This window comes from Eptatretus burgeri, chromosome 2, assembly GCF_056783735.1.
Source record: "Eptatretus burgeri isolate ZD-2024b chromosome 2, Ebu_testis_v1, whole genome shotgun sequence".
In the NCBI taxonomy this organism is placed as follows: domain Eukaryota; kingdom Metazoa; phylum Chordata; class Myxini; order Myxiniformes; family Myxinidae; genus Eptatretus; species Eptatretus burgeri.
The window spans coordinates 43,342,137-43,369,473 of record NC_140962.1 but is presented as its reverse complement, the minus strand read 5'-3'; the positions used below and the strand labels follow the sequence as shown (position 1 = coordinate 43,369,473).

At 42.6% G+C, this 27,337-nt stretch overlaps 1 protein-coding gene across 7 annotated transcripts in view; it reads left to right on the top strand.

Moving 5' to 3' along the window:
* CCDC39 (coiled-coil domain 39 molecular ruler complex subunit) overlaps nt 1–27,337 on the top strand; it is a 101,930-nt gene that overhangs the window by 45,625 nt on the left and 28,968 nt on the right. For 4 of the 7 annotated variants that reach the window (XM_085869148.1, XM_085869145.1, XM_085869147.1 and 1 more), the window contains 8 exons: nt 5,162–5,326; nt 11,291–11,428; nt 13,536–13,744; nt 15,929–16,049; nt 16,548–16,707; nt 17,518–17,624; nt 23,734–23,874; nt 24,116–24,280. In XM_085869148.1, the coding sequence (XP_085725274.1) occupies nt 5,162–5,326; nt 11,291–11,428; nt 13,536–13,744; nt 15,929–16,049; nt 16,548–16,707; nt 17,518–17,624; nt 23,734–23,874; nt 24,116–24,280 (1,206 nt within the window). The remainder of the gene's footprint in view (nt 1–5,161; nt 5,327–11,290; nt 11,429–13,535; nt 13,745–15,928; nt 16,050–16,547; nt 16,708–17,517; nt 17,625–23,733; nt 23,875–24,115; nt 24,281–27,337) is intronic. The other 3 variants (XM_085869146.1, XM_085869149.1, XM_085869150.1) reach the window with 3 other exon arrangements.

The following is a 27,337-nucleotide window of genomic DNA, read 5'->3' as shown; positions in this document are numbered from 1 at the left end:
TAGAAATTGTGGAGACCGAAAACGTGGGGTTGCCGTACGGTCTTTGATTTGATGTCGCACAGTGACCTTAGGGCGTTCCTGCGGCGGCCATATAATTTTCAAGGCAGACGCAAGGTGCCCGCAAGGCAACCGCAGGGGGACCTCAGGGGGGCCCAAAGGTGAACGTGTGGCCAGACGGACGGTAACTAAAGGGTTAATTTATTTATTTATTTTCACCAGTTTTTGTTTTTTCGGCTTGTCGAATTGCTACGGCGAACGTAGAAATGAAAAAAGTTATAACTCCGCGTTATAATTCCACGGCGACCTTACGGCCTGTAAAATATAGCCAAATGGCATAGGGCCACCCTGAGGCCACCTCAGAAACTCTGCGGCTGCCGCACGTTTCTGTCAATTCAGAGGGCGTACGGCCGCCGTATCCTCGCCGTAGAGCAAATGTGACTTCGGCCTTCGGAGAGATGGCAGTGGGGTTGTTAACCAGATTGTTTAATAAAATCTTGGAAAGTGAGAGAATGCCGGAGGAGTGGAGATTAAGTGTACTGGTTCCGATTTTCAAGAACAAGGGTGATGTGCAGAGCTGTGGAAATTACAGAGGGATAAAGTTGTTAAGCCACACCATGAAGTTGTGGGAAAGAGTAGTGGAAGCAAGGTTGAGAAGAGAGGTGACGATTTGTGAGCAGCAATATGGGTTTATGCCAGGAAAGAGCACCACTGATGAGATGTTTGCTTTGAGAATGTTGATGGAGAAGTATAGGGAAGGCCAGAAGGAGTTCCATTGTGATTTTGTGGATTGAGAGAAAGCTTATGATAGGGTGCCAAGAGAGGAGTTGTAGCATTGTATGAGGAAGTCGGGAGTGTTGGAGAAGTATGTGAGGATCGTGCAGGATATGTACGAGGACAGTGTGACAGCAGTGAGGTGTGCGGTAGGAATGACGGACTGGTTTAAGGTAAAAGTGGGATTGCACCAAGGATCGACTCTGAGCCCTTTCCTCTTTGCAATGGTGATGGACAGGTTGACGGACGAGATTAGACTGGAATCTCCATGGACTATGATGTTCGCGGATGACATCATGATCTGTAGGGAGAATAGGGAGCAGGCTGAGGCGAGCCTCGAGAGATGGAGGTACGCACTGGAGAGAAGGGGAATGATAGTCAGTCGGAGTAAGACGGAGTACATGTGCGTAAATGAGAGGGAGGGTGGTGGTATGGTGCGGTTGCAAGGAGTTGAGGTGGGGAAGGTGGATGGGTTTATGTACTTGGGATCAATGTCCAAAGTAACGGAGAGTGTGGGAGAGAAGTGAAAAAGAGAGTGCAGGTATGATGGAGTGGGTGGAGAAGATTTGCAGGAATGATTTGTGACACAAGGGTAGCTGCAAGAGTGAAGGGGAAAGTACATAAGACGGTAGTGAGACCAGCTATGTTGTATGGTTCGGAGGTGGTGGTGCTAACAAAAATACAGGAAGTGGAGCTGGAGGTGGCAGAGTTAAAGATGCTGCGATTCTCGTTGGGAGTGACGAGGATGGACAGGATAAGGAATGAGTATATTAGAAGGACTGCGCAGGTCGGACGGTTTGCAGACAAAGTGAGAGAGGCGAGATTGAGATGGTTTGGACATGTGCACAGGAGGGAAGTGGAGTATATCGGGAGAAGGATGCTGAAGATGGAACTGCCAGGCAGGAGGAGAAGAGGAAGGCCAAATAAGAGGTTCATGGATGCGGTGAGGGCGGACATGCGGGTGGTTGGTGTGTCAATGGAAGATGTGGAGGAAAGAGCGAAATGGAGACGGTTGATCCGCTGTGGCGACCCCTCACGGGAGCAGCCGAAAGAAGATTTCTTAACAGCAAATACAAAAAAAAGGGAATGAACTTGTCAAGGGGGGTTGTGTGGTTGATGTGTGTTTTAAACCAAGCACATGCCCCCTCCCCGAGGGGAAGAAAAGGAAAAATAAAAATAAAAATTACAAAAAAACTACCAAAAAACTACAAACAAAAACAAACAAAAAAAAAACAATTTTTTTTATTTCATTAATGAAAAAGTTTTTTTTTGCATTTTCTTCCTTGGATCCTATACAGATGGGTTGGTGTGGTGTTCGCGCAGGCATGATTGGCTGAATGGCCTCCACCTGTGTTGGATTTCCTTGATGTTATCAAAGCCGCGGTCTGTTGTCTTATACACCGCCCAGGTTAAAAGTTCTAATTTTCCCGAAGATTTGGATTAATTTGAAGCAACTTTTGCTGATTTTGTTTCTCTCCCAGGAGCATTTCTATGTTTCAGGGAAACACAGACAGACAGACAACCTTAGCCTTATATATATATATACGCAGGGTGTGCTTAGACAATGTGTTAGCATACGAACCATGCTTCCCTCATTGTCTCGGTTCGCTCACCATTATTTTTTCATGTGCCTGTTGTCATTTATTTATTTATTTTCATTTATTTATATTTGCATTTCTGAATGCTGTACAACGATTCTGTGATTTTTTTTTTCTGGCGTACCGGCTTCGATATCCATCGGCACAATTTTTTTTAGCTTTCTACGTCACCCGAAAGATCCCGATCTTTAATGTCAGTCAGTCAGTCAATCAGTGGTTAGAAAGAGCTTTTTATATATATATATATATATATATATATATATATATATATATATATATATATATATATATATATATATATATATATAATTTTGTTTTTTTTAAAGAAGAAGTTGCTTCCAACCAAAAGTAAAAACGAGATCGACTCCGCTAATTTGAGCAAAAAGGCGAGAACAGACCCGGTTTCAGGCAACGTTTCACCAACCTCACAGCCGGTTTCATCAGGCACAATTGACAATAGACACAATCATCTATTGTGCCTGATGAAGCCGGCTGTGAAGCTGGTGAAATGTTGCCTGAGACCGGGTCTGTTCTCGCCTTTTTGCTCAAATTAGCGGAGTCTATCTAGTTTTTACTTTTGGTGGGAAGCGCCTTCTTCTTCTTCTTTAAAAATGTGTAATCCCAACCACCCCAATATTTTATATATATAAATATATATATATATATATATATATATATATATATATATATATATATATATATATATATATATATATATATGAATATATGAGCCTGGTGTTGGCGCAGTGGTTAGGACAGCAGCTTGGGATCCATAAGGTCCTGAGTTCAAGCCCCGTTGGGCCACTGAATTAATACACCAGGGGGTTGACTCAGCCTGTCATCCTTCCGAGGTCGGCGAAATGAGTTCCAGTGTACTGGGCCGGTGTATACCCCGGTTAAAATAGGTGTACCATATCCCTGTGTCGTAAGAGGCGACCAGGGTTGCGTCAGGAAGGGCATCCGGCGTAAAACGTGCCAAATCACTATGCGGATCATACGGATGATCCGCTGTGGCGACCCCTAAAGGGAGCAGCCGAAAGAAGAAGATATATATATATATATATATATATATATATATATATATATATATATATATATATATATACACACATATAGTGTGATAGTAGAGAGATAGATAAAGATAAAAACATATATTGTTTAAATTGGTCTATTCAGTTCTTCCTGCCACACAAGTAGGTGAAGAAATGTGGAATAATTAATAACAGCATTTTTCTTATTTAAAATGATACATTAAAGATATTTTGCTTTTTTATCTTAGTGAATTTTCAGTTCTTTTTTTTGCATACAGTCAAGGCTCGTGGATCGTGGAAGAGCAGGGTATAAAATGGGGGGGGGGGGACTTGGACAGGACAGCATTGGATGGTCAGAGTCTCTATATCAAAAGTACAGAACTGAGAGATTAGTTTAATATCAGTACACCATTGTTCAATCATTTATCAGAAAACACAGATCCCCACCTCTTTTCTTCTCAACGTCATTGAATAAGGATAAAATGGAGGAGGGGGGGGAGGGGATGCATGGGGTGGACAAGTTGGACACAAAAGCAATATTTTATTTTGGGGGATGGGTGGTGGTTTAACAGGTGTATAAAAGATTATGGTTTTAGATGGAGGATGATCTAAGATGGTGTTGGAGAACAGCTGTTTTGAAGATCTGGAGGAAAGAATGAGATTGATGAGAACATAAAAGTGGAGGTGAGCAGTGATTCTGGATTTTGGGAGTTCCACCAGAATTGGGTTGCTGGTTGGTCATGTTCACCCTGTAGATACTCGTGGTGGGGGAGGGGGGAGATAGATGGGGGTTGTTGGTGGACCGTGTGCGCCCTGCATATCTACGAGCTAACCAGGTGGTACCAATATTTTCTTTTTCTCAATATTTTCTGAGGGGTGGGGTTCGGGGTCAAACCACAGAGAGGACAGAGGGTGCAAGACCAGAAAGGAGACAGAATAAGACAGAGAGACCACTGAACTGTCAGCGATGGCAAAGTGATAAGCCGATTGACTCAGCTTCATCGTGGGAAATTCCAATGATCTTGAAGGTCTTGGTTGCTCAAGCTGTCTCCAGACCAGGATGATAATCATAAAATTAAAATGAACAAATTATAATCATAAAATAATTGATTTCTCAATCAATTGCTAAAAAGCACACATAAACTATCACTGTTTCATTCGAATCTGTAACTTTTTGAAAATTAAGAAATTAAAAAAAAGAATAATTAATCGATTAATTGATTAATCAACAAATCAAAACTACCCTTAATAGCCAAATGAAATCACTTTGTCTCTGCCGTGTCCAAATATCAGCTTCCGAGCTCAAAATGTGCTTGAGATATTGCCCAGATGAGAAATAAAACAATCAAATAATTAATTAATTGATTGATTAATCAAAAAATAAAATAACATTTTTGCCAAAGCACATCTTCACTTTTGTCCCCAAATTTCAGCTTCCTAGCTCAAAGGATGGCTGAGATGTCGCCCAGACAAGCAAGAAAGAAAGAAAGAAAGAAAACAAACAGAGTAAAAACTGAGTACTCCCCTCCTTCGGTGCTCAGAGAGGATGTCACGCATCGCCTGGATATGGAATTGGGAAGAAGCAGTGTACAATGATTGTGGACATGAAAAGTTTAATAGTCATCCACAGTGCATAAGCATAAATGCAAGCAATGATGTAGATGGTCGCTTCCAATGTGACCATTGTGGTTGCTGCAATTTCCTAATTGCAATTTGCTAATCCCCAATCCCTTTCTTTCAACTTGGCTTATTTGAGCAAAGGATTATCAGTTGGAAGAGCTGGCACGTCGTCTGGCACACTTACAGGGGGATGTGAGCCATACGGAGCAGCATGAACTTGAGATGAAAGTGGCACAGCTCACTAAAGTCTTGCATGAACGTAACGAGACTCACACCTTTGTTTCTGCTCAGTTGCAACATACACAGGTGAGCAGCCATTTTATAAACTAAATGTTGATACCAGTATTGTTCTGAAAATGAGAATCTTCATGTAAATTATGGTGGTATTTTTGATGATTGGGTAACAGATTTATTTTACATTTCGGATTTTGCTTTTTCTGCGATATTATTTTACACTTACGATACTCATTATTATTGTCATAAAATCAGTGAGTGTGCATTGTCATCATGATATCCATGGAGTGGGAAAAAGAGAGCACATCATCGGCAATTGTCGCCGCAAACCAGCGGGGCTATTCTGATTGAACAGCATTTGGACATGTGAGTTGGCCAAATTAAGTCACCATGGAAAGTCTTAATGCGAACTCCTTTTAAGGACACCATGCATAACTATGAATGCCCAGAGAAGATTGGGGGTGTATAACTGTGTGATTGGGTCTTGGAATGTGAGGGGTTTTACTTGCACGGAGAGCATAAGAAGAGCATCGAATAGGAGCTGGAGTCAGTTTTCAGTCAAAATAGGCGCTGGCCCTCGCTCCATGATACTGTCAGCTATTACCCTCATTTGTCCTCAATCACCTTTATCCCAGCAATCTTCTCAAGAAGCATGAGAACATTTGGCCACACAGATGAGAACATTTGTTTTGGGGCACACTGCATCTGCAAGGTTTTTTTGTGAGTCTGGTGGTGGTGTTCCACATGGTTCATTGCTCTGATGATTCCCTGTTACGAGAATGCCCAATTGCATTTTAGAGACTGAAACAATTGTGATTGGTACCTCTACAAGTCTTCTGTCCTTTTTGAATGAGTATCACTAATCCATCCATCCATCCATTGGGACCATACTCTGTGCAGAGCATTGTTGCTGCTTAAGCAGTTTCCTTGGCTATTGGGCACAATCCTGGACGGGTCGCCACTCCGACACAGAGTATCACTAATAAGCGTCATCTATTTCTTTTAACTTTTCCAGTTTCATCATAGGCCTTCATTTCAATGTTTTTTTTTAATTTTTCATATGCCTTTAAAACTTCTGTTATGAAAATCGACTTGCGTACCTCTTTTGTGCATTGCACCGTCAAGTTCTCCACTGACATCTTGGTTTGCTGTGCAGTTAGGCATAAATACAAAATCTGCTTTCTGAGTGTTCAAATACTCTTTGCATTGAACTGAAATAGTTAAGGCTGCTTGCTGTCTCCCTTGGTTATCCCTTGGTTTAAGACAAGAAAGATTAGATTCGATTTTTAAAAGATGGGTGGTTCGATCATAAATTGAGACAGCTGTGTTAATTATTAAATAAAGGCGAATTTTTAGCATTCCAGAAGTCTTGTTTTGGAGGAATTAGTTAATTATCCTCTTTCTTAAATGTTTGGTCTCAGGTCCATAAGTTTTGTCCATAACATCCTTGATTCAATGCGTGGTGTCTACCTTTTGGTATGTTGTCACGTCGCTGTGCGAGCATCACAATGTTTGGTGTTGTGGGAAACAAGGTGCAGGTTTTGATAAGAGCATAGCTTTTCTTCAAAGCAAAATAAAAATGTTTTCCATTGGTTTATATATGTATTTACGAGCAGGGATACCCGTGCTCCGCACAGGAATCCCGTGGATGACTGTGGGTCTGAAGGAGTATATGTCACAGTTAATTGTAAAATTGTAGAGTCTGCCACCATAATTAGTTTTTTTCATCACCACTATAATATTATATTTTATATGCAGAAGACTCGAGTTCAAAAATGTTAAGATTTATTGCCGCATCAGATAAAAAACCATAATGCCTCAACAATGTGAGGCTGGTTTCATGTCATCATTTGTTACTTAATTAATTCTCATTCTCTAGCAAATTCCATTGGTCCCATGTCAATCGGCTCAACTTGAAAATTAACGTTACGCAATCAGGTGATGACGTCATAATTCGGAAACCGGAAAGTCGGAAGTCATTGTCTTCAATTGACTGTAGCATTATTTTTTCATTCTATTGCAAATGGCGTTGGCCCCATGTCAATCGGCTGAACTTGAAAAATTAACGTTACGAAATCAGGTGATGACGTCATAATTCGGAAACCGCAAGTCGGAAGTACAATTCTTTTACATCGGGACACTCCCGGGTACATGTTCTGTCAGCATGTGAAGTTTGGTGAGGATCAGTCCAGTACTTTTCGCGTGCATAGGTCACAGACAAACACACACACAGACAGACTTTCAACTATATATATATATATATATATATATATATATATATATATATATATATATATATATATATATATATATATATATACATATATATACATATATATGTGTCTATATATATATATATATATATATATGTGTCTATATATATATATATATGTGTCTATATATATATATATGTGTCTATATATATATATATATATATATATATATATATATATATATATATATATATATATATTATTGTGGTTGACCAAATTCGCAAACCACCATTCAGGTCCCTTAGGTGAGATATCTCGGTAAGTACATGTGTAGTTAGGCCCAAACCCGTTGTCTGGAGGGAATAAATGTCATTCATGAGGGCTGCGACTCTTCAGGATAGCCGTTTTTCTTTTACTATCTTTATTTTGGACCAACCGCCATTATTACCACCACCAACCACGTCTCAACAGCCATCACAACAACAACCACCAACCACAACGCCGCTTCACCACAACCGCCACGACCTTTACCGTCACAACTCGCCACCATCGCATCACCGTCATCTCGCGCCACTCGTGGGCACCGATGCTGGACTCGTGTAGAGCGCGCACCGAGCAGCGTGTTCAAAAGCATCGCGGACTTTCCGCAGAAAAACGGATCAAAAACGACTCACGCCCACTTTTGTTCCGTCCAATCGGTGAGCGAGGGGCGGTTTGGCCCCGCCTCCAGGGCGTTGGAGGGCGGTCGCTATATGCAAATTCATGGATCAAAAAGCATTCACGCCCACTTTTCCTCGGGCCAATGGGGAGCCAGCAAGAGAGGTGAAAGGTCGGAGGCAGAGGGTCAAAGATGAAGGAGCGAGGCCACGGGGGATATAAGGGGCCGCGTTCGTCAGTCGAGGAGTTCAGTTCGCAGGAGGAAGAGTTCGGAGTTGGAAGTGGAGAAGAGAGCAGTTCAGTTCGTGGAGGAAGAGTTGAGTTGAAGTGGCAGTTCGCAGTTGGGAGTTCGCGGAGTCGGAGTGAAGAGGACGGAGCTGTGGAGAGGCGGCGGCGGCGAAGGCGGACGAGGGGGTGTTCGCGTCGGATTCGGGGAACTGCCGAGAGAAAGGCCGGCGGCGCGACTGAGGTCGTGGTGGAGACGCTCGTCGCGGGACCCGAGATTTTGTGAAATCCTCCTTTCCCCGAGCATCAGCAACCCCCTCCTGTTTCCCCCCGCGCTGAGATAGTGCGACAAAGGGGGCCCCCTTCCCACCCCCTACCAGACACTGTCCGCGAGGCCCGCGGAGTTGAGGCACCACCGCCGCTCCGCGTCTCATCATCAGACGGGTAGGCCCGACACGGTCTCGGCCCCAGGCCCGCCTACCCCCTCATCCTGGAGGGTGGTTCTCTTTTCTTTTGCTTTGGGAATATGTGTTGTCGGCGCCGTCTGTGAAGTAAAATTGTATAAGTGTTGCCGTGTGCTCGCGTAGTCGGTATTAGATCTGCATTGTTGCATTTGCTTTTTGTCTTCTTCTTTTCCATGTGCTTTTGGTGGAATTGTATATGTGTGCTTTCCGTTCATCGCGAAATAAATGTGCTTATTATTGAACTGTTTTCCCGCTTCGCTTCGTCATTTCTTTCATTGAATCCTCATCTTGCTTCACGTAAAGGGTTGGTCGTGGGTTAAGACGCCCGATAATTAATCGCACCGTCGAGGTCGACGAATAACACCGCTCGGTTATCCCGATAGTACGGAACGGGTCGCTTAAGTGGCCCGTGTCCGAAGTCGACCTGCGGCGAGGTGCGATCGCCCGGTCTACCCTCCGTGTGGGTACTTAGGTAGGTCGAATTTGGCGAGCAACCCTATCCCACGCGGGGGCCGATTGGCTCGATCGCGGTGAGACCGAAAGGTCCACCCGTGACTGGTTCCCGGCGTTAGTCCGAGAGGGTCACGACTGGATTGTCCGTCCGGTGGGCGACGTGCCGCGATTCGAGTTACGTGGCCGTCAGCACGCCGGCGGGCGCAAATCCGCAACAATATATACATATATATCAGCAGTAAGACGACTCTCTCTCTCTCTCTCTCTCTCTCTCTCTCTCTCTCTCTCTCTCTCTCTCTCTCTCTCTCTCTCTCTCTCTCTTCTCTTCTCTTCTCTTCCTCTCTTCTCTCTCTCTCTCTCTCTCTCTCTCTCTCTCTCTCTCTCTCTCTCTCTCTCGCTCTCTCGCTCTCTCTCTCGCTCTCTCTCTCGCTCTCTCTCGCTCTCTCGCTCTCTCTCTCGCTCTCTCTCTCTCTCTCTCTCTCTCTCGCTCTCTCGCTCTCTCGCTCTCTCTCTCTCTCTCTCTCTCTCTCTCTCTCTCTCTCTCTCTCTCTCTCCGCTTGCCTGGCTCTTTCATGAGCAGATCGATCAGCAGTTAGCTGTTGCCGTGCGCGTGCAGTTCGAGAATTCAAATAACAGGAGGAGAATGTGTATGTTTAAAAAGTCAACGAATACGTACATTTTGTATTTCAAAAAACCCTAGCGTTTTTAACCATGAAGCCTTTTGTTATGATTAATACGCCGGCGCACTATTCGAAAGCCATTTTTTTTTCTAATGGAAATTTTATTTATTATATATATATATATCTTCTTCTTCTTCTTTTGGCTGCTCCCATTCGGGGTCGCCACAGCGGATCACCCGTATGATCCGCATAGTGATTTGGCACATGTTTTACGCCGGATGCCCTTCCTGACGCAACCCTGGTCGCCTCTTACGACACAGGGATATATATATATATATATATATATATATATATATATATATAATTTTTTAATATATATATATATATATTTTCATTTTTATGGAGAGCCACTTCGCGCATCCTGGAGCTGAATGTTAGTTCTATACATGTGTAAAGTTTCATAAAGATCGGTTCACTGGTCAAGGAGCTTATTCGTCACAAAAAAACAGACAGACAGACAGAAGGACTGCCATTTATATCGTAGATTTTTGCTTTGACTATATGGACGAATGCTCAAACCCGAGTTTTGGATGTCATTGAACATACTCATCAACTTTTTGTTGATTAATAAAATCCATTGTTTGTCTTGTCTGTGAAAGCAGACCAACACCACCCTTCACAGACAAGGGTATTATTTTCTATCTGATGCATGAGGAGGAAGGGTTAAAATAAAATAAAAAATTTAGGAAAAAAAGAGGATGATACTTTGGGAAATGGATGGTAGGAAAGTGAGGAAGGAAAGTTGTAATTTTTTCATGGAAAGTTCAGAAGGAGATTGGAATAAGGAAAGATGAGGGAAAAGGGATGTATGGAACATTTAAATTTTGCATACATAGGCCTGTGGAAGAGCTAGTACTCATACACTGAACAGATCAGGACACAACAGGACAAAAGGAACAGTTGAGAGAGGGGAAACACCAACAGCAGATTTGAAGGCCAATATAGAGGGAGGCAGACAAACAATGGGTGTGGGAAGGAATGAGGGACAGGCGAAGATGCATCGGATGGATTCAGGAGGAAACTCTCAGGAGAGAAAATTGGAAATTTGGAAGGAGAGATTTGGGTGGGGTGGGGGGAGGGGCACAAGGGTAGAAAAGATCATGGTTTTGGATTGAGGACGATCTGAGATGGAAGTGGACAACAGTCTTGAAGACATGGAGGGAAGAAAGGACAAAAAAAATTCAACCATTTTTGCATATGTAATATATAGATGACCTACCTGATGCATTTGATCACAAACATGAAAGCACATCGTATAGTTTATGATTTATCTATCCATAGATGGTTATGTTCATGAAAACAAAGTCCGGTTGCTAATGACAATGAATCTGCCTTCTCAATCAGGATGACATTTTCCGCACGTGCCAGACAATTGACAGAATTCAAAAGGAAGAAACTGAACTGCAAAACAAGTTGAAGGAACTTGACCTTTTTAATGACATCACTGAGAAAGAGATGGCTCAACTCGTGCATGAAAAACAGGCCTGTACTTTGTTTATTTTTTTTATCATTTACTCACTGTACAGTTTCTCATGTTCAGATTTCCTTCTTAAATGCTCGTTCTTTTCTTCTAAAATGTATCACGAAAATTTGTCTTTGATTCAGTTCCAATGTGTTTTGGTAGTTTTGTGTGCACAGGTACAACACTTCAAACACCTCACAAGGTGCATTAATTTGCCTTCCTTCATTGTTTTTAAATTTACGTGCTGCATCCAAATAATAAAATGTTTTTCTTTTGCATTTTAAAAAGGTCAGGAATTGTTTTTAGAAACATTTTTGTTGGAGGGAAAATATTATGTTGAGCAATATTTGCAATGAACAACCATGTATACTCACTCGTATGAGTATCTTCAGAAAAGAAACAAAAAAAACTTGTGAAGCTTTGTTCAACAAAAACATATATATATATATATATATATATATATATATATATATATATATATATATATATATATATATATATATATATATATATATATATATATATATATATATATATATATATATATACTGTCCAAAACTAATTTTGTATAAACTCAACCCACTATATGTATTGCCATGAAACCTCACTCTATCCAACCACTCCATTGACCCAAATGGTGTTTTTGCATTCAGTCCTTCAGATCGAGTTTTGGAGTATTTATTTGTTGGTGTTTTTACTTTTTTAAATGTCACAGTTTAAAATCAATAAATTATTATGCATTTGGTGCTATGCTGTATTTAGAATTGAATTTAGGCCTTGTCTTTCAAATCTTATTTTAATACAGGAGTCTTGGTTCATGGAAAAAATTAAATGACAGAGAGTATCAGCTTTTCAGACTGACAAAGGGTAAAAGGGGACCAAGCGGATAGAAATGCATGGACACATTGAGAACTAGAAGGGTACTCGGGAGAGAGCATACCTCCGCTAGGCTGATTCGGTCATGTTTTGTATCCCACTGATAAGCCTGATCTGGATTTGGACATAAACTAAAATTAAATTAGCTTGTTGTTGTCACCTAATAAACTCATCCACCAAGTTTCATCCAAATCCGTCCATAACTTTTTGAGACATCCTGCTGTAATGTCACTCAATGGTTTTAGCCCCATCACTCAATGGTGAAATATCACTGAAAAAAATTTCGGATCCGGATCCGGATTTGTATCTACACCAAACTCTAATCATTTCGTCCTTGTCACGTACCCAAGCGCTCCATAAAATTTCCTGCAAATTCGTCCACAGCTTTTTGAGATATTTGTTCACAAACAAACAAACAGACAGACAGGGATAAAAATATAACCTCCATAACACCTTCAGTGGCAGAGGTAACAAGTACTTGAGTTGGTAGTAATGAAAGAGGGAGAAAAAAATATAAAGCAGAAGTGGGGGTGGGGGAAGGTTGTCAACGAGATTGGAAAATAACGGGGGTCTGAGAGAAAGCGTAAGGTGGTGATTTTGGTGGTACTCTAGGAAGACTGGAGGGAAGAGCTCGAAGCATCAGAGATAGGGAGTCAGTTTCACAGGCAGGATGATAGATCAAGGGTTGTACAAATGGAAGTGAGCACCCAGATTAGGGGAGCCAAATATGGGTTTCTGGAAGAAAACTTACGACCCGGTGGGGCTGTGGGTGGAGTGAGGACCGAAGTGAAGCAATATGAAAGAAAGCCCACCGATCTGTCGGTGATGTGTCGTAAGTAGACACTGCAGTTCAGCTTTCTGCAACGTTGAAAGCACCAGCAAACGTTTTAGTTGGGAAAATATTATGTGGCAGCTTTCAAATTAATAAAGATAACTTTCTATTAATCAGAATGGGGAAATATTTACAATTTGTTGTCACACCCTGCAAAAAAATCTTTTTGGACAACAGTGGGTTTGTCAGATAACAGTAAAAACCAAGAATGTATTGCTCTTATCAGTTTAATGGACAACCGAGTGAACTTCACCTCGTACTTCCTTTCTCCCATTGTATTTTATTTATAAACATACCGTAATCATTTATTTTATTTTCTGAAAGTTACTATCATCATGGTGAAGTAAACTTTTACTTTTTCATTTGCAACACCTATGTTCTCAGTGATGTACTCACGAACATGTTGCCGGCACACTCAGGAGGCATTGGTGGAAGAGCGCCTTGTGGCGGCTACGTGTGGGCGGCTGCGTACTGCACTGGCCGGGCAAGCCCACGGAGTGGCTGATTTACGAAAGCAGAAAATGAAGATGCAGGCAGAGGCAGCCGAGCGACAGTCAATGAACCAAAAGCGAGAACAACTGCTCAACAGTCAGATGATCAATGTGAAAAACCATGTGCAGGCCCTCAGGTTCATTTCACTTTAATTGTTTTGTAGAAATATCTACATGATCTTAAAATACACTCATAACGGTAATATCATTATTACTATTTTAACAGCAAGAATGATAAGTGCAAAGTATCTCTGGACCTGGGAGAACAGATCATTGTGCCAAATCTGCTTTCATTTGGCTGACAAATCCTATGAGATGAAATTTAACCCATGGCTTGTTTTGTCTTTCTCTGGGTCTTCCTGAGATTTGTTCGAACTCCAAAGAGGACTCTTTCAGCCAATTTATCTGAACTAAAACCCCCATTCGTTTCTCCTTTGTGACATGGCTTGATGCTGCTAAAAATGATTAGACACTCCATGAACTCAATTGTGCATGCAACATGGTCCAGGTATTTAATTCCTGACTTGGTGCAGGCAGCAGCTTCTGCACATTTAGTGCTCAATATGGAACACACATTTCAAAACACAAAATCAAGGCTCATGGAAGAGCTGAATGAGGTGGATAAAGGGGTTAAAGTGAGCAGAAAGCCAGAACTTTGACCAAGTTTCGTGGGTCATGGATGAACATGCATATTGCTTGGGATTGAGAGGGATCGAAGACTGAAAAAGCAAGCGATACAAGACAATATGAAATGTGGGAGAGGTTAAGAGGCCATCAACGACACTTCAGTGAGAAAGTTCCACAAAGCAGTATCGCAGAAAAGTGTACAAGTCACATACATTTTAAAGTTATCTCCAAAAAACAGACAGAGGAAGATGCCATTTGGCCCATCATGGCTCTGTGGTATTGACAGGGTGGCCGCAAAGTCACTTCACCGCTGCTACATTTCTAGCACCTCCCTCCCACCCTTCCCTTCTGCCCTCCCCCACCACTGAGAATGATGGCATATATACAGATACAATGAATGATTGATTATTGTAAGTCCTACACAATAAAACCTGTATATTAAAAGAGTTTAAGAACTTATGCTTTACTGGGGAGGGGTAAAGCGACTTTCAGACCAAACTGGACATCAAATTACATCAAAAAATATTTACTTGAATTTCAATTTCATCATTAGGTTAATCTTCCAACATCCACATGTTTTAAAAATTGATATGATATTCCATTCCAAACTATAGGTGGGGAATTTGTGTCTAAAATCCCCATCGGAACGGCAACAGTGTACTCCAAGATGTAGTACCCCCCTGCTGGCATAACACCGGAAGAGCAATTTCAGCTGAATTCGATTGCATAGGAGTATTTATTTCCAGCAGTATGCTGTAGCCAGCCAGCAATTTATGAACCTTTTGGATGAAAAAAAAATTGTTTTCTAAGTAACGGTGAGAGAAAGACTGGAGAGGGGCATAATGGTGACAGAGAAGCATGCATTAGAGCTGAATACTTCAGAAGGAGGCAGGTGGGAAAGCTTACCTTTCAGGTAAGACTAGTTGGCAACGTACTGACTGTGTGGCTGCAAGTGGATGCAATAAGCAAAGGAATTAATGAACAGGAAAGGAGTGGAGAAAGGAGAGGAGGGATACTGAAACCTGCAAGTCAGTGTTAAGCCAGGTATGGTTAACGAATAGAAAAGAGATTATTGCTATGGACGTGGACAGAAAGTAATTGTACAGGTTGCCTTTTGTAAGTTTACCTTCCAACTTAAGATTTGAGACAGAATGAACACACATGGCAGGCAACAAACAACAGTTTGCCAAAAAATTATTGATATCCTCTGCTTCAGACAAACATGTTGCAATCCACAAAAGATCGATATCCACAGGTGCAAAGGAGTTGTAGTAACAGCTAAAAAAGACCTTGCGCTTGAGTACGTATGGGTATGGCTTAAGCAGTCTCAAACCAGAGCAGTCTTATGGATATAAGCCTTGACATCATGACTGGCACAGTTATCAGTGTAGATTCTTCATGGGGCTATAAAGGGAGTCTGATTCTTAAGGCTACTGGTTTGAGTCTTGACATCAACAAGGTGGGTATCACAAACAGTTTACTTGCTTTTCTTGTCATTACCTAATTTAACCATTTTAACATTGTCTATCTTTCATATATTGCATTTTGAAGCTCCAATTAAATATATACTTTAAGTGCACATTAATCAGTAATACCAACGATAAAATACGAATTTATCAAGCTTCACTTGAACTGGAATGCATAATGACGCTAAACAAGCAGTATCACAGCACTTATTTTCATACTCTGAACAGCCACGAGCTCAACGAAACACTGATGAAGGTGCAGAAAATGCGCAATCGCTATGAGTTGCTCATGAGGAAGATGTCTGGATCTGACGGGGAGAAAAAATCACAAGCCTACTATATTACCAAGGTAAGTGGGCTACACAAGTGTGCATGTTGCCTGGCAAAGGAAACCCACACTATCCTGATGAGAATATCCACAGCAAAGAAGGAAACATCTAGAGAGAGCGGTTGAATTCACAGCACGCGTCAAACACAACACCATTATTAAAAACCCCTGCAATACAACACCGAATACCGTCCCTATTAATGTGAGATTTTGTAATAATGTGCAAGTAAGTTTGTGAAAGATCCGCTTTCAATCACACCAAACACCACCGTTTTGGGGTGAGTTCCACCGTGTACATCGTCGGAATCAAGTAGTTTTGAAAAACTGTCACATTGCCAAAGCGGTGAATGTCCACACAAATGCTTTCAAGTTAACGTGATGCTTAGGTGGGCATTTGTTAATTAATTACAATGCACAATAAAGAGTGGAAAAAGTGAAAAAAGGATTCTGCTGGCAGCTGGCCCACCGAAAGTATTTTAGGGATGCTTACAGGTATTATTGGTCATTTATTGTTCACAGGCAGCAGAGGCAAAAGAAGAGCTGAAAAATGAAGGGGATCAGCTGGATACAAAAGTTCACAAGGCTGAGCAAGAGCTCGTTGCAATGAAGAACACCGTAGGAATGATCAAAGGATGTAATCGGGTGTATCGCCAAATGGCTAGTCGACCAGTTACAGGGAGTAAGTAATTTGACACTACCTGCTTTTGCTTCTCTGCAACCATTTTCTATATAATTTTGTCACCGGCTGTATTTTCTTTTTAACCTGATTGTCTGCATATGTTCATCGTGTGTTGCAGGACAGATCATTGTATTTAAAAATATTTATTACTTTATGCTTGCCTGGTGTTGGCTTAATGGATAGGGTGGCAGACTTGAGATCCCAGGGTCCTAAGTTCAAATCCTGCTTGGCCGTTGAATTGATACCAGGTGGGGTTGACTCAGCCTGTCATCCTTCTGAGGTTGGCAAATTGAGTACCAGCTTGCTGGGATGATTGAGCCATTTGAGTATTCTGCGTTGTGGTGGTGACCCATCCAGGATTGTGCCCAACAGGCCAGGAGACTGCTTTGGCAGCACTGATGCTCTGTACAGAGTATGGTCCCAATAGATGGATGGATGGACTTTATGCTTGTGGCAACATGTCCAATTGATGTACACCACAACATCATGCTGCTATAAAATTAAGCAAACCAGAAAACATTTTCTTGCCAAGGAAAATCTAGTGCCGTAATGCTATGGCATCATTTTCAATTGTCCCAGATACTTGACATTACCACTTTTATTTGTAACATTTGCATAAAATTACTTCACGAATCCATTGGACATGAAAGTTGTTCGTGTGTACAGCTGAATTTACAATTAAGATTGCTTTTTAAAACATTTTTTCTGAGAAACTTTAAGTGACTGTTTGCTTGCTCCATTGTTACATTCATTCAGATAATGGTTATGAGTGGACAGGCTTTCATGGTTTGTGTGTATTTCTGGATGTAGGTGAGGAGCGTGAAGAGCAGTCAAAGCTTGAGGAGAAGCAGAGAGCAGTAGACAACCAGTTATGTTTGAAACAACAGCAAATCAGAGACTTGCACCAAGACCTGGAGGTGAGGATTGATAATAATAGTGAACACGACCAGAAAGGTAAAATGGTATGATACAGTGGTGAGAAAAAGTTTGTGAACCCATTATAATTGTCTGTATTTCTGCATAAATGTGACTTAAAATTCAATCATATCTTCATTCAAGGTCCCCTGACACGCAAAAGTACTGAAATTTCATTTATATATGTCCGAGAGGAGTTTTTCATCGTGATTGCAGATCTGACAATGTTTTTCCACAATACTCATTCTGTAAAATGTAAAATTAAAAAAACAAACCTCTTTGGGAACGCCGCTAAAAATTCTCCTGAAAGGGGCGTAACCCACATGACGTCAACTACAGGATTTCAAAGGCTGCACGTAAATTACTCGGGTTGGTGGTCTCCGTGATTCGATTGACTTTCTGTGTGTTTCCACATTTGATTGGTCGACTCAATCGCTTCGTTCATTTCTGCTTTAAAAAAAATCGAACATTTGATTTGAATAATGGATGACATGGACTTTCATTTGTCTGGTAACGACAGTGAGTGTGAGAGAAATGAAGGATTTTGGTCAGAATCACATGGAGAATTGTTGGATAACGTAGTCGCGGGAGGTGAAGTTCAGGCAGCTGGAAATGAAATACGGCCTTACCAGCTCGAGCCCGAAGCAGGACAAGCAGAGGAAAATGGCGATGAAATTCCCGGCGTTCATGATGATCGGGAGGACATCGAAGGAAGACTTGGCAATAACAACTGGTTGGACTAAATCCTATTCATAATTCAATAATGTAAATTCGACTTGCATACTGCTCGATATCAGAAATATTTTAGTGAGCTGACGTGACCAGCTCAGCGCAGCGGACATGTTGCACCGCATTGAATAAATCGCAAGCAAGGCCGGCGCATTTCATCGGCCGTATCTCTCTGTGCATGAAACGAAGCAATTTTGCTGTCCGGATACGTTGAAAACTTGTGTGCAGAACGCACCTTGTGACACAATTGTCTCGAGTAGTCCGATAAATCTGACGTTCTGTTGCATTTTTATTTATTTTATTCCTACTGTCGTCATGTAGCACCAGTAGAAAACAATAAGCCTGGTGTTGGCTTAGTGGTTAGGGTGGCGGCTTGGGATCCTAGGGTCCTGAGTTCAAGCCTCGTTGGCCGCTGAATTAAAATACACTAGGAGGTTGACTCAGCCTGTCATCCTTGCGAGGTCGGCAAAATGAGCACCAGTGTACTGGTAAGGGGGACACTGCATCAGCGGCATAGCCACGTCCCAACCAATGATGCAACCAGCAACCACAGGCTACGAGAGAGAGAGAGAGAGAGAGAGAGAGAGAGAGAGAGAGAGAGAGAGAGAGAGAGAGAGAGAGAGAGAGAGAGACAGAGAGAGACAGAGAGAGAGAGAGAGAGAGAGAGAGAGAGAAAAAAAAACAATGAAGAAAAGAGAGTGATAAAAGAAAGCTGCAGCACGTCAGATTTATCGGCCGAGTCGGACGGACGACGGATTTATCGGCCTAGTCGGACGGACGACGGATTTATCGGCCTAGTCGGACGGACGACGGATTTATCGGCCTAGTCGGACGGACGACGGATTTATCGGACGAGTCAGATGGACGACGGATTTATCGGACTAGTCTAGACCAGTGTTTCTCAACCAGGGTTCCACGAAAAACAGTAATAAATAGGCTAATGTATTTTTGAGTAATTTTTGTTTGATTTAATATTCGTAATTTTACTGTACACATATGGCATATTTTTGGAAACTCCTTGGTTATTATAATAGGGGCTTCAACCTCTTATATTATTAACAATTATAACAACCATAGGGAATGTATTTAACGATGTCTATATGGCGCCAGTGTGAAACCGCCCTCACTGGTTAGTGGACGTCCTGTACGCTGCGGATTCGTGTATCATTGAGTGACTGACTCAAGTACGGGACGCATGCTCGGTGTCCATCTATCTTCTCTGTGCTTCTTTGCGTGAAGTCTCTCTCTCTCTCAAGGTTAGTTCTTCTGTTTACCTTCATTGCTTCAGCTTTATTTGTTTAAGTTTTGTTGATCAAGTTACATGAGGTGTGTTTTTTAATTGACAAACAGACTCGGGGTTGACAAACACTTTCAAAAATGACGTTTTCAAACAAAAAAAAAAAAAAATTTTGTGAATTAAAACCTCGGTGTGAGGTCTTATAAACGAGCAGTGTTTTTTTTCTCCTTGCTAATAAATTTGACAAAAAGGGGGTCATTTTTTCCTTAAACCAGGTGTCCGAAAAAAAAATATTATATTGTGCATTTTCGCCCGTCCGGCGTGCGGACGACACCTTTGGCTCGAAGGCGGCCGCGCGCCCCCACCGAATGAGCAATCTCGTCGCAGCTTTCGGATCAACACCGAAACCCAGCTACGGGTGTTTTTAACCACACCATAAACCAGCCAACTCTTCTGTCTATGCGCTACAGGGTCGATCGCCAAATTGTCGATGTACCTAATTATTCGCGCAGACAGAAATGCCAGGAGTTTACACCTCAACGGAGCCTGCACGAAAACGAGCCTCTTTAAGCAGCTCGTTCCGTTTGCGATTGCCGAGCGGTTTTATATCGCCAAGCCCCGTCAGACCAGATGTACGTTTTATCGGCTTATAATCAGCCAGCTAATTATTCCGAACGCAATTATGGAAGTCAATGGAGGAAGGGACGCAACGAGCAGGTGACATTCACAAATGGGGATATTTATTTCCACACAGGCATGCAAGCAATGCAATGAATGGGGGCGGGGGGGGGGGGATGGGGAAAAAGACACGAGCAAAAACCTACAGCCGATGTCTATTTATTATGTACATGCACTTAGTCAGTTCTACTTGGTAGACAAGGCGCCACAGACTTTCATGAAAACCCCAAGAAGGAAAGGAAGAACCGGGCTCGTAAGCCTTTATAATTGCTTGGAGCCGGGATGACCGAAGGGACTCCGAGAGACCGAGCAGGCTACCTGCCACCCTCTTGGCGACTCGCTGGGCAACCCTCGATGTCTCTGCCCGCACTCCAACCTCCGAACTCTCCAAGCTCTCTTCCCGACTCCACCACACCAGCGCAGCGCGAACCTGAACGCTCTCTCCCAGCGCTCTTCTCCAAGTCGTTCGTTCCTTGTTGATGACCCGGCGCCTCCTCAACGGCTCAACTGGACTCCAAGCTCCAAACTCAACTCACCAACTCGACTCCTTCCATCGACCAACCACAACCTCGGCGTTGAAACGCGCCTTTTGATAGCCCGAAGGGGAGGGTCGCTCTGGGCTTACCACCCAAAAATCAGCGCCCTCCTTCCTTTCACCTTTGAACCTTCACCCCCGGCTGGCTCTGCCCCTTTTGCCGTTCTGATCCGATTCTACCGTCAAACGCGGCCGTGGTTGAGATCACTTTCACAACGCGGCCGTGTTTGAGATCACTTTGCCGCTGTCGGGGATGCCCTCGTGTTTGTTTGTGGAGATGTTGTTTGTTGGGATGTTGTTGTTGGTGAAAAGATGGCGGTGTTGTGGAGATGCTGGTGAGGAGAAGTTCGTTTGTTTGTTGAGATGTTGTTGTTTGTGCAGATGTTGTTGTTTGTGCAGATGTTGTTGTTGGTAGAGATGATGGTGAGGAGAAGTTCGTTTGTTTGTGGAGATTGGTGTTGTTAAGATAAAGATAGAAAAGAATAACACTACCTCAAGATTCACAGCCCGGCACACGAACCATGCCGTTATACATCGGTGGGGAATTCTAACCTGGAACACACACTTACCGAAATAACTGACCTCTGGGGAACCTGAATGGTGTTCTGTGAATTTCCACAACCGTAACAATATTTACCACTTGAACTACGATAAAAATATAAAAGAGATAGATATTAATAATGGTATATAATAATTTTTTATGCAGGGGTTCGCTGAGACATGAAAACTATTTCAAGAGTTTCACAAGGGTAAAAAGGTTCAGAAACGCTGGTCTAGACTCTAGAGATCTTGAGTCAATCCACTCTGTGCGAGTTTCTGTATGTGGCGTCACGCTGCGATTCGCTGGTCTATTTTTTTAGGGGCGGGGCATAGCAAGTTGTGAAAGGCACCAGAAATGATCGAAATATTGCTCTAATTATCCCATTTTTGATTAAAAAAAACATGGATGATTTCTTCACTTGGAAGGTCAAGTTAATATATAAATAACCAGAAAGTTTTTTTTCATGTCAGGGGACCCTTAAAGTCCTAATAATAGATAAAGGGAACCTGATTAAACAAATAGCACACGAAAAAATATCTTTTTCATTTATTTATTGAACAAAGTGATCCAACATTCAATTTCTCTGTCGGAAAAAGTATGGGAACCTCATGTTAATCAGCTCAATGAAGGGGGTAATTACAGTCATGTGTTCAATCAATGGGATGACTATTAGGAGTGAGTTTGGGTGGCCCTGCCCGACATAAAAAACATGAGCTTTGTTCGTCACCATCAGAGTCTGATCTTCACCACACACGTTTGTGGAAATGTGTCATACCCCGATGAAAAGAGATTTCTGAGGATCTTAGAAAAAGAGTTGTTGATGCTCATCGGTCTGGAAAGGGTTACAAAACCATTTTTAAAGATGTTGGGGTCCACCAATCCACATGAAGCGAGTAGTTCATGCAAGAAAGCCCACAAATATCTCCGAGTTGAAGCAGTTCTGTTGGGAGGAATGTGCCAAAATACCTCCAAGCCGATATGCAGGACTGTTCAAGAGTTACAGGAAACGTTTGGTTGAAGTTATTGATGCTCAAGGGGGTGCCGCCAGTTCCTGAATGTAAAGGTTCACACACTTTTTCCAACAAAGAAATCGAATGTTGGATCATTTTGTTCAATAAATAAATGAAAACTTTTTGTGTGCTATTTGTTTAATCGGGTTCTCTTTATCTATTATTTGGACTGAGATGAAGATCTGATTACATTTTAGGTCAAATTTATGCAGAAACACAAATTTATATACTGTATTCAAATTTATATTCGGATCTTCACCAAAATCGAATCAATTCATCCTTGTCACACGATCAATCTGTCCACCTCGTTTTGGCTGAATACGTGCATAACTTTTTTGAGATATCATGCTATATATCGTTTTTGGCCCTATCTCTCAATGGTGAAGAATCTGGACCTGGATCTTTGGGTTAAAAAATTCTCATATCTGGATCTGGAATCGGATCTTCACTAAAACCTCATCCTTTTGTCCATGTCACGTACCCAACCTCTCCACCAAATTTCGTTCAAATCCGTGCACAACATTTTGAGATATCATGGGCACAGACAGACAGGGGTGAAAACGTAACCTCTCCATCCACCATCGGTGGTGGAGATAATAAAGCCAAATCGTACCGAGGCAAAAAACAATCCACAGATTAAGGAGCTAACAATAAACCAGAACATGAAGAAGAAGAAACAAGAAATAAAAGACAATATGAAGAAAAACCCATCCAAAGAGGAAGGCACTGCAAGAGAGAGTCTTGTTTTCAGACTGCAGGATATTTGGCAAAGTTAATCTGCACTTAATCTTAATTGGTTCTGAGGCAGTGTCCTTGCATTTGAGGTGTACAGATTGAGTTGATTTCATAAATTAATCAGAAGCTGTCATCCTGTTGCTTCACGGGTAGTGTTGCACTGAAGAGTATGCTATCTTTTGGTGGGTATTTCAACCCAGCTGTTTATTATGGAAGCATTCTCTTTGGATGTTAAAGATCCTGTGACGCCTTTCAAAAAGAGTAAACCATGGTACCCTCTCCTGTGTTCCATTACCATTCAGCTTGTTATTACTTGCCAAGCCAGCCGTTCCTTCTCAATCCTTTCATCGGAGTTCTTGCTTGAGTGCTTTAAATCAAGCGAGCCACTTGGCGAGTGCTCTACAAGCTCATTGGTAATGGAACACACCCCTTGCCAAAGGGCTACAGATAGGGTTGCACTTCCATTCAGAGGAATAGCACAATGGAAATAAGAATGCTGTTCATCCCCAGAGGGACGCATAATGCCTTTGAAGAATGAACGTGATTGGTTCGTAACAAGTTAAGAACGATGACGTTTTATTTATAAGGAAGAAAACATTTATGCTGAAAAGTTATTGTGCAGTACACTGTTTTTACTGCATTTCAGGCAATGCAGGAGACAATGGGTAAGGTGGCAATTGAGGAGGCAGAGGAGCAAGCAGTGAAGGAACAGGCTGAGGCCCAGCTTGCCAAGCTGAATAAAGAACTGCAGCAGCAGCAGGAGAAGCTCCAGCGTGTCCACAAGCAGGTATTAAGCAGCACAACACAAGTCGTATAAGTGTGGACTGAGTGAGGCCCAGTTGCTGTCATCACTGCCTCAACAAAAAGAAGAGCAGGCATACGTGGTAATTGGTGAAAATCTACATGGCACGACCACTTTTTCTGAATAATCAAACCATTTCTATTACCTCGGACAAAGGTAGAGGGTTTCGGGTATAACCTGAAAATCACTTTCTTACGTAATCGAATGAATTGGGGTGGTCTGTTAGTGCGAGCGGCTTTGGAAAAATATGGGGAAAGAGAGAGATTGTGAGGTGGAAGAAGAGCTTGAAGTGCGAGAGAAGAAGGAGCTTGTGAAAAGCGTGCTCAGCCAGTTGGCCAACCTATTTAATGAGCCAACAGACCGTGCCACACTGCAGGTCTACTGTCAACAGGTGAGCCAGTTAATGTGTGAATTTCCATTGTAATCACACCGTTCATATTGTGAATTTATAGTAGTTTTCTACATTATCTCTAACCTTTATTTTATACACTCTTCTGTCATTCAAACCACGTCAAAAAAACAAAGCTTTCACTTTTCTTGTGTTTATAGATCCTATATTGATTGTACTTGATATCAATGGCTTTTACTGGTCACGTGATCAGCTATGTGACTACTGTTGAGAACAATATTGGATGTGTGGCGGGTAGCTTTGTCAAGCAGGTACCCTGAACAAATTTCAAATTCCTGCTCCAATCTGCTGGGGTATGGCATCAATGGCACAGCTGTGCCTCAGTGATGATGTAGCAAGTGGACCCAGTTTGTCATTGAGTCACAGTGAAACATGCATTAGCTTGACAGATAGGTTTGCCATATTCACAAGTTATTTGCCTTTACAGTAAATTACAGTAAATGCTTATATTGTTGCGGCCACGGGTACCGAGACACCAGCTTGTCACTCAGGGGGATTAATCCCCGGTTGTCCTCGGTAGAGCCGGACCTGGGGCCACCGCTCACAATTAACGTTGTGGTATGGTGGGTTGTTTTAGAACCACGAACGCCACCCAGTCAACCACGAGTTCCAGTGTCCACCGTCTAATTATTCTGTTTAACTCGAGGTCACGTGGTTATCTGAGCGGGGAGCGCGCCCTCGGCAAAGCACCAATGTTATCTCGATTAGATTTTAATTAGGGCGGCCGAGCGTTTTAACCGCTGGTGCGTGCCGACGATTTTTTGGTCAAATCTGTGGTAATTACCTCCGTCTATCTCTGTTCGAACAATGCTCGACCAATGGAAGGAAAGGATAAACACAGACAGGTTGGAAATCGACAAATAATTTTTTAAGAATAAAATAAATTTTAAAAAAGAACTTTTTATTTGCTGAGGTAAATAAAGAATGAATTTCAAGGAAAAATCAATCAAAATGCCAGGAAAGAGAGAAAGAGCAGATGCTTATCGGGGGTTGACTTACAGCTAAACATAAACAAGGGTACCCAGCAGATCATTCAGGGGGAGGGGAGGGGGGAGAATCGTCTCGCTCACCAGAAAGTCATCTGTGAAGCGAAAACATCCTGAAAATGCGTGTGTGCGTGTCACGTCCATCGCCAGCACCCAGCTTTGCCGTGCATCCTCTCGTGGGGCACCCTGAATGCCAGTCGACGTCTGGAGGGCACCGAAATCGTCCGTCACGGGTTTAGACCCTGGTGTTGTTGGTGATCGACCCGTGCCTCACTTGTTGGTGGCGCTGCTCACCCCCACACGCTCGCTTGCCGAAGCACTGGGAAGGGCGAATTGTCTCGTCAGCGCTGGTCAGACACCTGCTTCTTGGTAGCTTCTCTCGCCCTTTGCTTTTTCCTCTCTACTTTCGCTTTTCCTCTCCTCAGGCTTTTCTCTTCAGACTTTTTTCTCTTCAGACTTTTTTCTCTTCGGACTTTTTTCTCTTCGGACTTTTTCTCTTCAGACTTTTTCTCTTCAGACTTTCTCTCTTCAGACTTTTTCTCCCCTCTTTTCTCCTCAGTCTTTTTCTCTGCAGCACGTACCTCTCGCTCATTTTTATATCCCCGGGCCGTCTCTACGGGGTGCCGTCTGCCCCAAGCTCACCCCGCCCACTGGGGCACGGTTACCATGACGACCCGTGCGCTCTCAAAAAAAGCGGGCATCGGAGCTCACGAAAGATTGCCGCTGAGGAAAAATGAAGGTGGGCTTCAGAGCTCGTGAAAGAATGTTGCTGAGGAAAAATGAGGGCGGGCTTCAGAGCTCGTGAAAGAAATGTGTGTGAACGTGTCTGTCGTCAAGAAAATAGCTTCCCAGAAGAGAGGGGATCTATCCTTTATCCTTCTCAACGCATCGCATTTAAAATCCCAATAAACATGGGGATGGGGCTAATCTGAACATGCATTTAAGGAAATAACTGTCTGAGGACCTGGATGTGTGGATGCATTCATCAGACCGGATTCTAAAATCCATAACAATATCACAGAAAATAATACAGAAACGTGTTTTATTTACTTTGACTGCGTATATCACACGACGGGATTGACATAATAGCTCGATCAGTACTTTCACCATTTAAGTTAGAGTGACTATCTGTCTGCACAAGCAGACCTCTGAGGTGGTAAGGCCTAAGTCACATTTGCCACGGCGGCCGTGGGGTCTACAAAATCTACGGCCACTAGCAATTATAGGGCGGCCGCAGTATTTCCACGGTCACACATTGGAGCAGTCACATATGTTTTTATTTTTCTGGGAGCCGCACGGTGTATTTATAAATTGTGGAGACCGAAAACGTGGGGGTGCCGTACGGTCTTTGATTTGATGTCGCACGGTGACCTTAGGGCGTTCCTGCAGCGGCCATAGAATTTTCAAGGCAGATGCAAGGCGACCGCAGGGGGGCCCTAAGGCGAACGTGCGGCCAGACGGACGGTAACGAGTGGGTTTTTTTTACCATTTCTTTTGTTTCGGCTTGTCGAACTGCTATGGCGAACGTAGAAATGAAAAAAGTTATAACTCCGCGCTATAATTCCACGGCGACCCCTACAGCCTGTAAAAGATAGCCAAACGGCGTAGGGCCACCCTGAGGCCACCGCAGAAACTCTGCGGCCGCCGCACGTTTCTGTCAATTCAGAGGGCGTACGACCGCCGTATCCTCGCTGTAGAGCAAATGTGACTTAGGCCTAACCAAGGCCAGCTGTATGTATCGATCGAGGACACAGTTAACTTCTTGCCTTATTTGGATATTTTCTGGTCTGTAACCACCGGAAAACAAACGTATGGAGATTAGTGATTGATCAACCTCCAAGAGATCAGATCATATCAGATGTCACATGACTGTGGCACGTGTTTATCATTTGAGGTTCTTCCTGTAATTTGCATGAAGTGACGATTGTGCTGAAGAGATATTAAGCAATGAAGTTTATCTCTCCAGCTCCTAACAAAATGGGCACCTTGTTTCCAGGCAAGGTACCTATAAGAAAGGGAATGCAATTATTCACACCATTAAATGACAATAAAT